This window comes from Ambystoma mexicanum, chromosome 4p, assembly GCF_040938575.1.
Source record: "Ambystoma mexicanum isolate Mex_15411 chromosome 4p, UKY_AmexF1_1, whole genome shotgun sequence".
Taxonomy (NCBI): Eukaryota; Metazoa; Chordata; class Amphibia; order Caudata; family Ambystomatidae; genus Ambystoma; species Ambystoma mexicanum.
Window position 1 is genome coordinate 705,986,678 of NC_090927.1, and position 18,658 is coordinate 706,005,335.

The window sequence follows — 18,658 nt, forward strand, 5'->3', positions numbered from 1 at the left end:
GCATTCAATGTGAAAGGAATTGGCCTGAGGGGGCTGAACCCGGGAAAGAGTTAATGAGGGGTGGATCTGAACAGGTTTAAAGGCAGCAAGAATTAAATAAATAACGACAAAAGAAAAGTCCACAAGGTGTCCCTGTCCCCCATAGATTTTATGTGTCTCCTACTCCCTTTACATTGTTTCACAGAACCCGACGATACCTGCGTTTCGTCTACAGAGACTATGTTATCAACCTTCCCTCTTTGCTGCATAGGAACGCCTATCCGTTGGACCAAAGAGAAATCCATGTAGTTCCCAACTGCTCCAGAGTCCACGTACGTCATGAGAGAATGCATCCTCTGTGGCTGTTCCGGGCAGAGGAGGTGTTGTGAGATGTGAGACCGTTGATGTCTTCTCCTTCCTCGACAAGCCAATATCTACACTTGTCGAGCCATGAAGTTTTCCGAAGGCTTTGCTATGCTTTCCTCAGGTTCAATGCCGGCATTTACTGCCAATGGTTTTCGTGGCAATTTGGTTGGACAGTTCCTTAGGAAATGTCCCGCTTTTCTGCAGTATAGGCAAAGCTGTTGGCGCCTTCGTCTTTCTCTTTCCTCCTTGGTCAAGGGCCACCTAATACTGCCTACTTGCATTGGCTCTGGCAGGTTGTCAGTAGGGCGTAATGAGGCTTCCCACAGGTGCACATACAAGGGACGCCCCTCGGAATGTGACTGGTCTGTCCTACGTTCCTGTAAATGATGATCAAGCTGCACAACAAGATCTATGTATTCAGAACAGCGTTGTGGAGGATTGACCACTTGTGCCAGAACGTCTTTGAGCTCACTACGGAGGCCTCTGTAAAACAGGGTGGTTCTTTTTCTCTTCCGGCCAGTTGGTTTCGTCTACCAACCTGTTGAAAGTAGTTATATGTACCAGGAGATCTTGCGAGCCCTGTCTTACGGATAGCCATCTAAGGCAGACCCTTGTGTCCTTCGGGAGAAGAGTTTGTCCAATTCCTGTTGAAAGCCTGGGAAGTTGTATAGAATGGCATCATCTCGATTGACTAACGGCACTGACTAGCTGGCTGTATTTCCCCCCAAATATGATAAGACGAACACCACCTTGGTGGGCACAAAAAATGGAACCGGCATTGGTTCATCAATATTGCATACTTTTGTGGATCACCCACGAAACGTTGAGATGGAGCTAGAGGGACAGTAATCGGAATGGTGACTTGTATCTGGGCTAGTGCAGCTGCCGCACTGTCTGGTGGGCCTGGTAGGGGAATGTGGCCAGCTTGGGTTCTGGTTAAACGTTTTGCGAGTACTTCAGTTCTTTCCCGGTTCAACACAAGCTCTTTCCTTATAGCGTTGGTTTCAGAGCAGGTGGCATGTACCTCTGCCCTCAATTCCCCTAACAGAGCAGCTAACTGGTCTACCTCCGATATGACACCCAGGCAGGACTTTAACACGTGGGTTTAGCGTTCTGTAACACTTACCTTCAGATGTCCTGCAGGGGCATCCGTCTTCGACGGTTGACTATGTGTGTGCGGTTCCCTTCCCGTGGTCAGGCGTGATGGCAGTCCAAAACACTCCTTCTTCACTGAATCTGCAGACTGCCACGTTGGCCCTGCACCCAGTGCAGGTGGGAGTGTTTTGGGATTTAGTTTCCACTCTGACTGATGTGGTTATGATGGCCGCTGTATGGACTGGCAGCTGGGTCACTGTGTGACCTAGGGGCAACACGTGGACACTTCTAAGTATGGGCTCAGTATTTGTCCCCCTCCCAACCTCACTTGATTCCCCCTAAGGCTGCTGTAATCCTGTTGACAACGCTGCGCTGAAGCAGACGTGCTGCACTGCTCTTAGTGTAGCAGGAAAAACGCTAAGCACAGGGTGCGACTCAGGGCATGGTTTTATAGCCCTGGGCTGCACCCTTGAACACTAGACCACCAGGGATGGCTTTAGCATGAGCAAACAGGGGGCCATCTTGGATGACATTCAGCGGTCTAACTTGGCAGCAATCTTGGTGTAGGCTTTTAGCATTACTGGACTGCTGCCTCCACCAGCCAGCTACTTTTAACGCCCACATCTTGCCAATGCGACAGGTATGGCGTAACAGACCTAATGTTGGTTTGGCAGGGTTGCTGTTATGGGAGAACTCGTCCTGCCTTCTACTGGGAATCATGACAGAGAGGTATGAACTCGCGAGCAGCAACCCGGGCACTGCAGTGGTGACAGGGCGTCTTCTTCCTGGTTTCGCCTTACTTCTTTGTGTCTGGGCAGTGGGGCTCCCGGACCTAAAGACAAGTGGGACGCTCGCATTGTTTGTAACTAAACCATGGGATTGGAGGCAGTGTGGCATCATTGAACTTACTATATGTGAAAATATAATGCTGGGTTTTCGTTTTGTTCAGAGGCTCGGAACTAGAGGTAGGACGCTAAGGATCCCGCTGCAGTAAGCATGGGTCTCGCATGATTAAGGAGTATGTGTGCTCCGTCAAACACGTAACATTTCACTGAACATAAGCCATGGGCCAAGCAGTCAATGGGCTATTATGTTGATTTACGTTTGTCTTATGTTTTGCTTTGCTTTGCCCAGTAGGCCATGAGTGTGTGCATTCATATGGTAGAAACTCCCTCCATACTGCTTGCTAAGTGTTCTTTGTTTCCCCAGTGCATCCTAATGTCTCATACTATGTGTTATGTGTTTGAACAAGGGACCAAAGGGGAGAAAAACAGCGTAAGGATACTATATGATGTGGTTTTATGTTGAAGCTCCCTTCATCACCACCCTGATCAATTAATCATTTAAGAACTTGTCTGTCCCTAATAACCTCAAAGAAGCTTGGGTTCTACCACTTTTCAAAAAACCTAACCTAGACCCCAATATACCCACCAATTACAGGCCCATCACGACTGTCCCTTTTCTATTGAAAATACTAGACAGAGTGGCATACCTCCAAATACAACAACATTTGGAAGACAACAACCTCTTAGGCGTGCGACAATCTGGCTTTAGACCCAGGCATGGGATGGAAACAGCCCTCCTGGACTTAAAAATCCAAATGGACGAAGCCAAAGACAAGGGCAACTTGGCCATCTTTCTCTTGTTGGACTTGTCTGCAGCCTTCAACTTGGTCGATCATCCAATCCTGACCAACCATTTCTCCCTGGCTGCCACTAACTGGATTCAATCATTCCTCTCGGACAGAACAACAAGGGTCTTGGCTCCCTCGGTTGTGGCCGACCCTGTCCCCATCCAATGTGGAATCCCTCAAGGGTCATGCATCTCCCCCACGCTTTACAACATCTTTAGCAAGCTCCTTTTTGACCGTCTTGATGATCTGGGTGTCACATACACAAATGATGCTGACGATACCCAGATCCTCATCACCCTCACTGGATGCTATGAGAAAGATGTTGTAAAACTTAATGAAATCTACCTTGAAATTCAAGCTTGGATGGCTACCCATAGCCTTTGCTTAAAAGACAACAAGATGGAACTGCTGATCGTGGGATCCCAGGCCCGGCTTAACAAGCTCGACCCCAGGTATCAGTCGTGCTACCATTGATGACAACATTATAAAAGTCTCAAAAGAAGTCAAAACTATGGGTGTATATTTAGATTCTACACTCTCTCTTAAAAAACAAATAAACGCCACCATGCCATCCACAACATACACCAACAAACGTATTAATGCAGGTAAACCATTTTTATCCTCCAATAGATGCCTCACCCTGGCCAGGGCTCTGATTCTATCCAGATTAGATTACTGCAATACACTCTTTCTCGGGACCACCAATCACAATCTGAACAGACTACAGGTTCTCCAGAACAGCGCCCTTAGATGTGCCCTAAATCTTCCTCGCAAGGCCCACATCTCCACCTTTAGAAAGGAAGTCCATTGGCTCCCCATTCGTGATAGAATCAAATTACGTTCACTCGTCATTGCACATAAATGCCTGTCCATGACAGCACCACGCTACCTATCGGACAAATTCACCAGACAAAACACTGCCAGGCCAACCAGATCCCCTTATCTGTACCAACTCAACATTCCTAAATTCAACTTGAAAACAGCAGGGGGGGGTCAAGCTTCCCTGTGTTAGCAGCTAAATGTCAAACTCACTCCCTACGGACATCAGAGCTGACTCATCGTTCTGGTTGTTCAGAGCCAAGGTGAAAGGCCGGTTTGCGACTCAGCAATGCTAATCTCTTGCATAGACACTATAGCAGCACCTGCTCCTTTTTAGTTAGAGGTCTGCTCACACTAACTCAGTTGGCTTGCATCACCTGTACTAGCCTAGACTCGGGCCGCATTGTAACCTGGTCCAACATGTAAATAACAACTGCTTTCCATTGACTCAGACCACTCCGTAACCTGGTCACACGTGTTATTTATTGTATTTATCTTCATCCTCTGTATTTTCTTCTGCTTTGTAATTCTCTGTAACTTGTTGATCCATAAGTTGAATGCGCCCACTTACCCCAGAGGTTTGCTTGCGCTATACAAATAAACAAAGTAAACTAAACTAAACTAAACTAAACGAAGGAGGTTAGGAGTATCGGTAGGATTCAGGTAGTCAGGTTTAGGGTAGGCTGTATTCATATCTTACAGTTTCATGTTTTTTTCCCTATACTCCCCCATAGCTATCCAATCATGTTAACTCTTCACTTCTTTCCGGTTTTCCTACTTCCCTCTACCTATCCACAACCTCTCCCTAATCCCTCTTCCCCCTATTGGCTGCCACGTGGCTACCTGTGATTCTGACATCAGGCGCCCTCTTCCCCCTATTGGCTGCCACGTGGTTACCTGTGTTTCTGACATCAGGCGCCTGTGCCAACCACGGTGGGAGGGTCGAATCCATTTGGCTTCTGTGGTTCAGGGGAGAGTGTCGATACTCTCTTCCCATCTTCTCTTGATATAATAATCCACCCTCATCTGGGGGCCTTCACGACCATGTGCCGCCATAAAAACAAACGAGACTAGGTGCTCATGCACGTCCTCACCACGGAAGCACCTTGCGGAGGCATACTAATTTTTAGATCGGCGATACAAATGGGACTCAACCACATACTATACAAAGTGATGGCAGACAAATGCATCACTCCCACTGCCAAAGTTGAAGCAACTTTCCAAAACCTCTTGAAAGGCATAGGAAAGCTGAAAGAGTGCTAAATTCAGCTGCACATTGACAAATCGATAAAACTCCTCGCACAACACTACCGGGGAATCCCTTTCAACATTCAACATCAGGTAGAGAAAGAACTACTTGCCCTCATCGACGACGACATCATAGAAGCGGCATCAGACCCAACCCCATGGGTCTCCCCAGTAATGCTAATACCAAAAAAGGATCTAGAAGGACACATCACACTATGTGTAGACATGTGACTGCTGAACAGAGCAATACTACATGAACACCACCAGTCGCCATGCATCAATGATACAATGCACTTACTCAACAGAGAGAAATTCTTCTCTCGCTTAGACTTAAACAAGGGATACCATCAGGTGGAATTGTGGGAAGAGTCCCACTACATCACAACCTTCACTACACACTTGGGACTTTTTCACTATAAAAGTTTGAATTTCGGTATATCCTTGGCTGCCGAGATATTCCAGGAAGAAATACGCAAAGTGATCTGCCACATCCCACACTGTCTCAGCTATAGCGACGACATCCTTGTCTTTGGCCAGTCAAAAGGATCCCATGACGTGACGCTCATCAGTGTGCTCAGCCCTCAGCAATGCAAGCCTGACTCTGATCAAAGAAAAATGCATCTTTAACAAAACGACACTTCAATTCTTTGGTCATATTTTCTCTGAGAAGGGCATACAACCTGACCCTGGCAAAATCCAGGCATTTTAAGAAGCTCCCCACCCAACAAACATTGCACAAGTGAGATCCTTCCTGGGACTGACAAGCTACTGCATACCATACTTATCAGACTTCGCCTCCACCAGCGCCTTGACTAAGAAAGACCACATGTTCATCTGGGAAGAAGCTCAACAAAAAGCGTTTGATAACATCTGCAAGAACATTGCCGCAGCCGTCTGCATGTCGTTCGTCGACCCCAACATGCACACGGCAGTCATGGGCGATGCCAGTCCAGTGGGTTTGGGGCTATCTTAGCCCAGCACTACGGCAGCGAACATGCAAGCAGCAAAATCATTTTGTACGCTAGCAAAAGCCTCACTGAGGCAGAGCAGCGATACTCACAAGCGGAAAAAGAGGCACTCATGGTGGTGTGGGCATGTGAACACTTCCACCTGTTATTATATGCTAAACCATTCACCGTCATTACGGACCACCAAGCCCTGGTTGTTAAGACGGATTTCTGAACTCTGTCCTGGTGTCAGGCCAATCAAGGTAGCTTGGCGGCGCTCAAGACTAGGTCTCAGGAGGGGTGAGGGTGACTGAAAGACCTCAATGAGCACATAGAGTAAAGGACACTTACAAATCACTCCCAGTCAGGAGTATATATATCAAAAATACAAATACATTTATTCCAAGGCCTTTGCAATTCAGCACACCGTAGGAAAATCACAGCAATACTATTAAACCAATACAATCATATCTAAATACATATATACAAGGCCAATGGGGTCTAAAGGATGAATGCACCAAATCGGTCCACAACCTAAACAGGGAAGGAAGCAGGCAGTGCAAATAGTCTTTAGGCCCTTCTGCATCAAACACAGTCCTAACTGAAAGGCATTCCAATCCCTAAAATGAGGAGAGCCTAATGCTCAAATGTACTTGCGAAACTGGCACAAGCGGTAGTTCAAATGGGCGAAACAGGGTCTTTTGTGGGGGCTGTAGCAGCTTAGGAAGGTAGGTGAGGTGATGCAGAATAGGTTCCCACTATTTGAGGAGGGCCCCCACTTGAGTGCAGAGTTGATTCCAAGAGATGGGAATAGTTTTCTAGTTTGCACTAGCAGTGGGATGGAGAGGGGCCCTCAGGGGCCACTCATGCGTAAAAATGGATGGATGCGCAAGGGGCCACTGATTAGGGTTGCAATTACTCACCGACCCCCGGCGCACTCTGGACCAAACTTCGGCAGTCGAGTCCACTTCGGTTGCAGGTTCAATTGTGGCAATCTCGCAGCTCTGCGGCTTTCAGCGACGAAGATACAGCTTTTATTCCCAAATGGGACAGTGGTGATTTCTCCACTCCTGGTGGATGGATCAGGCCAGTTCCACTGTAGCAGGCTTCAGGGCACAGAGGACCACAGCTTCAATGAACTTGCAAAGTTTGTCACCAGGGCTGGGTGACACAGTAACCGTGTATACTCTGGTTTCGGGCATACTTACTTTACTCCAGACCTGGGAACGCCAAGTGTACAAAATTAGGTGTGATAGTGCCGTGAACACAGAGCTTGCGATCTACCAAGTTCCAAGGGCCTCCTTGAAACGGCGACGGTATCTGGGCAAAACTCCTGCGCAAGCTGGTCAGCCCACTGGTTGGCCCAGGGACGCTTCCAAAAAGGCTTAATTGCAGGTTTTGATGAAGGTACCGAGAACAGTTGGTCCCACTATTCCAATGGGTCGAAGCATCTTCGCAGACCTTCTAGGATGACCAGATGCAGAGGGGTCCCACGGGACGACAGCAGGCTCAGGGTGCCAAACCTTCCAGCGGGTCACCAGCGGTTCCTCGACTCTGCTTCTTAGTTTCAGGATACTTGGATCCTATCCTTCATTCAGTAGGAACTCCAGAGATTGACGTGGTATGGGTTTTTGGAGCCATCTCTTATCCAAAATCTCCCAATGCGGACCCAATGGGATATCTGTTCACATACACGCATACCATACGTGGACCAATCATGGACCACAGTGGTCCCAGGCATTCACAGCACACCAGACTCTATGGCACCCAGGATGTGTATTGGAACGAGACAGTCCAGCCTACACCCTGGGTGCGAGCACACAAGTCATGCAGAAGCCCGCAAAAGCTTGGCGATTCGTGGGAAAATGCATGCCCAAATAAGGACAGACCTGGGTCGGCTTGACCTGGGGAAGGTGAAGGGGCAAGATGGCAAAAGGACAGGACAAGAACCCTGTGGCATGGCCATTTAGGAGTCAGACCACTTAACCGTGCCATACGCGGTAATCACGGTTTACCTGGAAAAAAAGGGTTAAAAATACACGAAAAGATAAGCTGCCAGCAGCCCTGACCAAGGCACAAATGCACTTCTCCTAAAAAATCCTTTGAGAGAAACGAGGGCCTTTAGAAATGATAGGAAGACCCAAGTGCACTGTATGGTAAGGTACTTTGTGCACTTGCAACATGTTGCAGAAACGTTTAGAACATTGACAAGGACTAAGGGAAACAAAGTCTCCCATTACTGACTGTCTTTAAGGGCATGCCAGTTTCCCCATAAAAAGTGAGCGAAAAGCCCAGAGGAGTGCAACAGAAGGCTTTGCTCCTCTGGCAAAGTCAGACTATGGTGTTTAAACAAAGCAAAAGGTTGTGGGGTACACAACTGGAGGGAAAATTACACATGGAATGGAAATCTTTCCTAACACTGGTCACCATAAACGGGACACCTAGCGCACAGATACACACCCGGATCGCACGTTGGGGACTCTGCCTACAGGAATACTGTTTCAATATCATACATAAGCCCGGCAAGGAGGAAAACCTGGCAGACTTCCTATCCCGCCATCCACTGTAAGGACCCCAAACCACAAAGAGCTGTGATGATGGTTGTATGTCAATTACGTCATCCACCATGCTATACCACGAGCCATCAATTTGGCTGAACTAGTGAAGTGTGCTGAGGATGACGCAACGCTGGGCCACGTGACTACCTGCATTCGAAATGGCCGGTGGAAATCAGTGGAAGCCTCTTTAGGAGACAATCTGATGATAAATGCACAACTCTTCAAAACACTAGCCGATCCAAGAGGTACTCTCCCTATCACCCTCGTCCTTGATACTCAAAGGGGACTGCATAGTGCTACCATCCTCCCTGCACCAGAGAGCAATTGACATTGTGCATGAAAGCCTCAGGGGCATAGTGTCAACAAAACTATTGCTTCGGAGGAAAGTGTGGTTCCCAGGCATGGATAAAAAAAATTGAGAGCACACTAAAAGTCTGCCACATCTGCCTTAGCTTACAGCCACCACCATTCCCAGAACCGCTTCACATGACGCTGCTCCGTGAAGGGATCTGGGAGGAGAATCTATGCAATCAACTTATTCGGCCTACGAAGGTCAGGTGAATACGTACTAGTGGTGCTCGGCGAACATTCAAGGTACCAAGAGATTGAGATATTACCTTCTAAAGCCGCCACGTTTGTGTTTAAAGGAGCACACACCACAATATATATGTTTATAACAATGCTTTATTGTTTGGAACATTTGTGTCATTATCTTACAGAGACATAATTACAAAAATGAAAAAAGAAAATGTGGACCACTCGGTTTGATCAGTTTGTAAAAATATCCAGATACACCGGAAAGGGCTCCTAAAAATATCTTTCATAAAGTGACAACAACAATACATCAGCAGCGGATAGTGGTGTCTATGTGACAGCAGAGGGCTTGCGCGGCAGGCTGCATATCCGTGACAGTAGTATGTGCCTATACAGTTGCGTGCGCCTACCGGGATACTCCACGCGCCTGTGTCAAGGCGCCCTGTGTACCTGGGAGAGCACCCTGCTTGTACCTGACAAGAGTCTTCTTTGTAAGGGGCGGGGACTAAGGCGGGGACTAAGTAGGCACCGCCCCCATACTGCCAGTCTGGGCCCAGGTTGTTTTGTGGTCTGTACGAGAAAGCCGGAACTCGTCATTGCCGGAGGAGGCGGGTCTTGGCATAGGGCTGGCGGTGGGCCGGCCATGGAGTGAGGGAAGATGGCTGGCGGCAGCGGTGGGCAGAGTAAGTTTCTGGAAGGTAAGGAGGGTACCATGTCCCTGCTGCTGGACTCGCTCTGCGCGTATGCGGCTAATGTCTAAGGTGAACAAAGCTTTGGACGGCGCCACAGTCCAGGCATGGTGCTTCTTGCTGCTTGCACCCGCAGATCATTATACGGCAATGGCGGCCTGACCGTCCCTTTGCAGCCCCAGCTACTGCCGGCAGGGCCACCTCCCTTGCTCCTGGAGGTGGGGACGAGGTGGAGGTGCTTTTGCAGTAGTACGACTTGTCTCCCAGAATTTCGAAGAGACCTAGGCTGATGGAGGGAAGTTGTACTCGCCTGTGTGATGGTCGCATTTCCAGTGGGTACACATTTGACTAGAGATGGGAGCTGCTCATGTTGCTCGAGAGGAATATTTTGTCTTGGATATGGACTAGGAGGTGGCTAGCCTCTGCATCTGAAAGAGGTACCTCTGGCCCTGCTGCTGGACAGGGTTGGAGCCGGTGCCCCTCCAAATGCATGGGAGGTTTCGGGTGGCAGCAAGTGGGTGCGATAGTCGGGCTGTATGGCTGTTGCTGGAATTTGATAGCTGGTCTGCAGTCCAGCCTCTCCCCACCCCCTTCTAGGTGTTTAAACAAACAACTTTGCTGGATGTTTTTCACTCAACCGTTATCTAGATTGGACCCCCTCTGAGACATTCCCATTCTTTTGTAAAAGTTAAGTAACTGCCGGCTTATCAGTCAGCCTTATGTTCCATATTTTACTGAGTTTAATGTGTTTGTAATCATGCCAATATGGTCTGGCTGCACAATTCTTGCTAATCACCATTTGCCATATAGTCATTCTGCCTTCACTAGTTCAGTACTTTTTTTTTTTTAGTTTACATTTTTACTGGATACCATAAATGGATATAAGGCTTTGAAAGCAGTTCTAAGTGCAGTGCTCTGTGCTGCTGGGTTAACAGCAGTGTCCTGTATACTGGCGCCTTGCCCAATCATGTGCTGTATAAGAAGTTCAGAAGTTTCATAAATCAAAAAGTTCAGTTATAGGCAGGTGGCTAATTGTGAACTTCAGATGGACGAGATGGTGGCATTTGCCTATCTTTAAGTATAATATTAAACATGACTTTTGGGGCAGGCAAGGCCGGTAACGGGCCACCAGCTTGAGCCAGTTGGATCCACGCACAGCATTCCTGCCCGGTGTGCCCACGAAAGCAGTATTTCACTTCTACCTTCTCTGCAGTAATATGTCTGAGTTGCCTCCATTACTTGTGCATTTGAATTTCTTCTGAGAGGTGTAATAACTGTCATTGAAAAGAGGATGATTACGGAACCAGTGCACCACATCGGAATGCCTTATAACGAATGAACTATTTTGTGCCATGTTCCTGTGGTTGAGTACTACACATGGGTATTTATATTATCTGGACATAAGACTTTCGTATCGCATTGGCTTGTTTACATGGTGACAAAAGTTCCTGTTAATAAACCACACTGTAAATTGCAAATGTTCATTTATCTGTAACTAAGAACTGTCTGTAACAAGCGCCACGATGCCCTTGGGCTGTTGGGCGCTCTACAAATCCGAACAAATAAAGAATCCACTTATTTGTTATGTTGCCAGAAGTACGGCCCAATAAAGGGATACTGTTCAATATTAAGGATGTTCTGATCAGGTGTGGTTGTTAAGCAAAATCGTGTAATATTTTCCTTGTACGATTCTGACGGGTGTTTCAGGTTAGTTTGATAGTTTAATTTTTATTTTCAAGCAGGACGTTTTTGACGAAAGTGGTGTATAAAAAGAACAACCTACTGGTTCTAAATGTGTTGTAAAAATATGTAGTAGGGTTTCATGTTTCCTTTTAAGTGAGAGGACTTGTACATTACACCATCTATTCTAGGGTGGAGCGAATGATGTGTGTTTTTGTGTAATGATTTTAATAATGGTGTTGAGGATCTTTCTAAGCAAGTCCCTTTTAAAATGAGTCGTTTTCCCAGCATCGCACTATTTTTATTGAGTTTGGAAGGCAGGATTATAAATAACTCTTCTTCCAATGTTGACAATTTAGACACGACCACACCACCTTTTTGAGACACTGATCTGAAATGTGTTGCAGGCAAAAATTGTTTATTGTAGAGTCTCTGTTTAGCTAACACATTAAACAATGTTCCGAGGTGATACAAAATGTGCTTCATTTTAATCTCACATTCTTACGTTTTGAGTTTAAAATGTTTTACCCCTCACTTCTTTATAATCCCTAAAAGAGGATGCAGCAGATTCTGGAGTGGTCGCTGGATAACCTGAAATCCCTGATGGTGTTAAATGCTAGGGGAGTGAATACTGGGACAGCAAGTCAACTCGTATGTCTCCCTTTACCTTTGGTCCGCGTGCTTGTCCACACTTGACTGTGAGGGGATTTGTGTGATTTGGGAAAACCAGAGAGGGATGCACTTTGTGTCATTGCACAATAATGCTTACTACCACGCCTCTGTACCAACTTCCAGGAATGAGTGGCATAGGGATTGCATGCACTCACGTGACTGTTCAGCTTTTTCTCTTTGGTCCACAGTTGTTAGCAAAGATCAAAAGGCGGAGGGCATTTGTAATTTTAGTGGCTCTGTATTGTGTGGGGAGGCAGGGGTAGATCATGGTTTATTTCTGAATATGACCCTAAAGTGGCTTCTGGAAGTAGTTTTCTGTTATTATTTTCATGACAATTTTTAATAATGGATTTTGACGTCTTGTTTGATGGCTAATGACTCCCTTTCCTAAGCGCCATAATTAACCACTTTAATGGTACTCAGTTTAGTTTATCAGCCACATAAGACTAGAGCTCTTAAGTCTCCCCTGCCACATTTCGAACTTGCAAAATGTAGGGTTGTTCAATGTTCGAGGCAAACCATTGAGGGGCTATTTTCTGGTATGCTCGGAGAGGTAGGCAGGTATTTGGGATTCGATTTTTATTGAAGAGCCAGGTTTTCAAGGATTGCCAGACATTCAGGTGGTCAGGAATGATCTACATCTGGAGGAATTTTGGTTCTGGAAAGCCCACTTGGTGGAATTTGGGGTGGCTTTCAACCTGCCAACCAGCATATTAAGGAAGAGGGAATGGTGGCACAAGGATTTTCCCTGTAAAGCAGCCTTCTTCACTTATGGTGGTCAGTGGAATCTCAATACTGCTTATCCCACCCTAGCGCCATCTTCCAATTTCTTTTCCTGTTACGCAACCTGCTTTAGAAAGTATCTATTTGAGAGAGACCCGTTTGACAGTTGCAAAGTGAGACTGTGAGGTGGGAGCCGTCTGTATTTATGTTGGGGAGGCGACTAGGTTGTTTTCCCTTACTAGGCCTTTTTATGCTTTGCTCTGCCATGCTATGATTTGATTGTATGTGGGGATGTTTTGAGGAAATACATTTTTTTCCACACAATGACATTATCAAAGTTTATTGCCCTTCCCCTTTTGTTACAAATACTAACGCTACCCAACTTCTTTTTCTATTTATTTTTAAAAATTGTATTGCGCATTTGTCAGGCGCTTTATACAACAGTCGTTTCAAAGCACCACAAGGCTAAATGGGAAGTGAACAGGGGAAATATTCAGTGGCAAAAAATGACAGTAAAATATATATACAGTGGTGGTCCTACTATGCTTTGTGGAATTCGGCCGTGCAAGTGCATTGAAGAGAAGTGCAGGGGATGTGGGGGGTGGGGAGGAGGAGCAGAGTAGTGGACAAGTGCTTGAGGAGGGCCCGGGAGGGAAGTGCTAAGCGGAGCCATGAGGAGAGCCTCAAGCTGAGTGCTAGTACAGGCGACTCAGGGGTGGTTTATGGAGCAGGGCAGTGTGGTGAGGGGTGCTGATATTAACTGGGAGGAAGGGCCTGAGATCCTGTGAGGTTCATGAGTATCGGGTCCCTGGTCGCCGCTACAATGGCATTTGGCATTGGTAATCATGGAGATGGTTGATATTAAATCCAGGGTGCAAAATGTCCACTCGCCACGAGTTACTGGTTAGTGACAATTGACTCTTGGCAATTAAGAAATGGTGCACAGTCTGTATGTATAGAATTGAGATGCCTAGTGACTTTGACGGACTAGTAGCTTGCAACTTGAAATGTTGCACCCTTCTAATTCTCTACTTTACGGTAATCGTGTGTAGCCTATTTCATTTGGGTATTCATAGTTCCTTATAGCTGGAGTAGTACTAGATGAACTATTAAAACATGATAATCAAGCCATTGTTTCCCTATCATTTCATACAAGAGGTTGCAAAGCTGTAACATTTCATACAATAAAGGTACCAGGCTTCCACTGAAGACAGGCTGGCAGATATCCATCCTGTAGTGTTCATCAGTGAACTTGTGAGACCGACTTGGTAAAGCAGAGAGAAGTCCTAGACGAGGCCAAACTGTATTATCTTCAAAGAAAAAGGGAACATTCCCCTGCTTATCATGTAGTCATTGTAATCATATAGTCAAATGTGAGTACATTGTACATCCGCACAAAGGTATTAAATTTGCATCGAAAGATTTTGCGACCTGTATGTCATCTGGTATCATCTACAGTATTAAATGCCCCTGTGGCCTGTTATATGTTGGACAAACAGCACTGTCCGCCCGTGAAAGGTGGACAGAACACAAATTAAATATTAGATGAAAAATCTCCTGTCGCAAGACATTTTACATCACTAGGACACTCTATAGCCCAAATCCAGTTTTACATCTTCAAGACTCTAAAGACACCCTCCAGAGGAGATGATTACAACAAGTTATTGGCTCAAAGAGCGATGTTTTGGATTGATCGTTTGGATACATTCCATAGATTTGTCCCTAGTCATGTTCAGGCTTTTACTGTCCGTTTGAATGGTCAGTCATTAATCACTATGTGCACAATATGTCGAAATAAACGCCCCCCCCCACACTAATGATAGGACGCTGTACCACGCTTGGTGGTTATATTTAGACATTCAGTCCCGTGGGGACTTAAGAGATCTTGTGTTTGTATCATTCTTGGCAAAAAATTGTTAGCAAGCGACAATGATGGTATTGTGTTTTTTTTTTTTTTTTTAATTTATTTAAATGGGCATTTAGTAGTCCAACTTGTATGATCATCTTGATGCCTAATCTTGTTGTAAAATTCATCTATAGATCGTAGCCTATTTTTGTTTTGCGTTGTGTCCTTCACGCATGACGCTCTATAATTGTTAGCAAGCTACACTCACTGGAATCGCTCTTTAATGAACGTTAACAATACAACTTGTACAATCGTTGTGGCTCGTAAACTTGTAAGATTTTTTATAGACCGTAGCGCTCTAGTCTTTCGTTACGTGTCTTTCACGCATGGCATATTAATACGGTCACATGATACCTCATGTGACCGGCCACTCTACCTTCTGACCGAACACCCGGCTGTACCGCTGTTCCTAACCCGGTTTTCCATGTACATCTTACCGTGACCCTGAAAATAGGAGCGGAATTTATTGAACTTTTTTACCGGTTTGAGGTAAAATCTCTCGGCGATACCTGCACTTTGTGTATCACCTTTTTGGTAGCGTTTACTTATTTACTGTCAATATATGGGTGTAGCTCACCCAGTCTTCTTTACTTGTTCCTTTCTAGTACATTCTGGTCCATGCCATAGATTGGAGCCCCTCTTTGAGTGAACTTTTTCTTCCCACCGTAATTACGGTTTGCGCAGAATCATCATGCGCTATTGCGAACCCTGCCCACAGAAGAGTGGGTAAGCAGAAACACTGCTTCATATTTAGTGTTTGTCTCACATAATCCCTGCCAATATATTCAAGTGATTGGTTTTTGCACCCCAGCACCTCTTTATAATTCATTTCTGTATACATCCTACAGAGGATTCCGTTGAAAGCTAATGGATCGAACCATCCCTTTGAGGGACGGCTAGTTCTTTGTTACACTGGGGAAAGTTCAATATGTACATTTCAATTCCTTACTCGGTGCTCTCCGTGTGCTTTACATTAGGTAAGCTTGGTAATCTTACCCGTAACTTGACAGAGAAGTTACATATATACATTCCTAGTGTTTAAACGTGATGTTTACTTACAAGTACTACATTTGATATTGTTACTCTAAGGAGAGTATCCGCTATACCTGTATGAAGGGATCGCAGGGCACATTTCGCCTTGGTGACCCGTACCATCTGCTAGCATTCAACTACTGAAATTTGTCAACACAAGAAACTACAGTTCAGGTATACTTGGTTGCTCTATCTATTGAGGGAACATATAGAATAAGAATATGTTCGGCTTTTGTTCTTGGAGTATTCTCTTGAGAGAGAATATATAGTATACCACACGAGCGCTTTTAAGTGTCTGACATCACAGATGTCCTCATTGCTTCCTTCTTAAATTGTGGGTCCACTCTCAATCACAGGACATGTATACTCCACAAATGCAGATTCACTGTACACTGCATCAACTTATTGATATCTTTTGATTTAGCATTTACACTATTGTAGCGAATGAACTGAATATGTACCGGATTCTGATGCATTCCTGAAAATTGTTGATTTGAGTATGTTAACTATGTAATGTGTAAAATTCCGATAAGCTTTCTTTGTATATCTTTTTAGACTTGCTCCTGAATAAGGGGTGAAGGGGTCGTCACCCTGAAACGCGTTGATCTTGGAACTCTGCTACATCAAATTTTACTTTACCCTTTGGGGTAAATCACAAATTTAGTTATTTATTTATTATTTTTTTAGTCTTAAGAATGATTTATATTTCTTTTTTACTCTGTGTCTACTTTGTCACTGTGTAAAAAGTAAATCTACATATTTTGACACTACAGAATTTTTACTTGACTGATTTGTTTCAGCATTGATGGTGTGCAGGGGGCGGGAGTCTCTCTAGAGTTAGACACTTATCTTTTGTTCTAGATCTCCATCCTGTCCCTAGTTTCCCCACCCCCTACCCCATTATGTTTTGGTTCCCATTCGCCTATCACACCTTCTGTTCTTAACTTGGCCCACTGTGGGCCTTTTAGGTTTGGCAAACCCAGTAATGCTATGGTAGTGGTGGTTTTTTGGTCGGAGAAATTAAACTCATTCTCTGCAGCTAACGTTCCTACATACTTAAGGGGTTTGATTTGAGCACATCTCGGGTCCAACAAACTGCTGCACACCAGAATTATTTATATTTTGACTTTCTCAAAACTGCATTGAAGCAGATACTCCCTGCTTCTACAGATATCTTTTTTCAGTGTACTCTCTAAATTATTCTCCCTTCTGGATCCACAATCCATTTTGGCTGGATCAACATGCACGAAACTGCCACAAACATGATCCCTTAACCTGCCTTCGCTTGAATCCTCTTTTGTTTAATGTGTATGCTCTTTCCCCTACCTGGCCCTCAAAACCTGTCTCTTTCCTTCCTTCCTCTTGAAATCTTCTCGCACTCTATGCTGTGATTAACCTGTGCACAAAATCACTTGCCCAAACCCGACAACGCACCTATCCGCCAAACCACTCAAGATGCTGGTCGCATTCGCAGTGGCACACCTTGAGAAACTCGGCCACACCCCACTGCGGGACGATCGTACACCCCTCTGGGCCCCCATCGACTGCTCAGGCTCTCAACCTAAGGAGTCCTCAGTTGACGGGACAGCCAATCGCGTCAGACCTAGGGAAGTGGCACCGAAGATTAACTCCATCCACTTTTAAGGTATGTATAACTTGCACCACTTCTGTGGACACATGACACAGCCACCCATCCCCACACTATAGAATGCAGCTATGGCTATGCATAGCTGTGCACGCTGAACCACTGACATGCCTCAACACCTTTGCCATTAGTATACAGCAACATCCTACGAAAAATGTCGGTCTAGCTGAGTGCACATCGACTCTCAACTAGCACTCTATCCTAAACCACCAACAGCACCCACCCACGTGCCCTCGTGCCTGACTATTGGACTGCTTACTGGAGCCTAGTCAGCCCTCCTAAGCCCTAACCTGGCAGAATGCACACAATCATCTTAAAGTTAACTCTTAGAATCTCCCATACGTGGACTTTGGTCCTCCAGGGCGTTCCAACCACAAAGCACATTGAGGCCTTATAAATGGGGGGAATGGCTCTTACATGAATGACCATTATAATAACCCTATATTTTTCTTTTCCCCCCCCCTCTTCTTCCTCATACTACGGTTTAGTTACATCTGGTGCAGGCACAATAAGCCAACTTCCAGACAACCTTCAGCTCTGTGGGACCATACTATTGGTAGTTTGTCTCAGCAGAAAAGTTTAATAATGTAGTCTGATTGTAAAGGCCATAAATGCCAATCTGCCTGTGTGCGGTTTGTGGAAGTAGGGGTGGATAAAGGTTTTATGGATGACGAGTGAATGCTTCTGGTTGGGTTGTATTATGAGATGTTTGGCATGAGGAAGGGCTGTACAGGTTTATGGAAGGCGTTGGATGATGCATAAGGACATGATTTGAAATCCACATAGCAACTGATAGTCACTAATAAGAAGGAAGTACTTGAGAGATTGCTTTTTTTTTAGTGGTGTAACATACCTTGAAGTGCTCCTAACTTTCTGAAGCCTGTGAGTGAAAAGGGAGAGACGGGTAGGTAGTCATTGTTTTCTAGTCTTATAAGAACATATTGCATTTTGTTTTATAAAAATGTTTTTGTATGTGGATAAAATACTTCAACCTTCATTTTTAATAAGAAGGAAAACAGTAATACACACTTAATTCCTATAACTTAAGAACAAGATAAAGCACAACACTATACTACATCCCGTCAAAATATCTTCACATTACTTAAACACAATGTAAACTATAAAATCTCAG

At 45.3% G+C, this 18,658-nt stretch overlaps 1 protein-coding gene across 4 annotated transcripts in view; it reads left to right on the top strand.

The window, feature by feature from the left end:
* The first annotated feature begins 9,767 nt into the window (after positions 1-9,767).
* Positions 9,768-18,658, top strand: part of SENP6 (SUMO specific peptidase 6) — a 2,017,494-nt gene continuing 2,008,603 nt past the window's right edge. For 3 of the 4 annotated variants that reach the window (XM_069606272.1, XM_069606273.1, XM_069606275.1), the window contains exon 1: positions 9,768-9,877. In XM_069606272.1, the coding sequence (XP_069462373.1) occupies positions 9,838-9,877 (40 nt within the window). In that variant the 5' untranslated portion in view covers positions 9,768-9,837. The remainder of the gene's footprint in view (positions 9,878-18,658) is intronic. The other variant, XM_069606274.1, reaches the window with a different exon arrangement.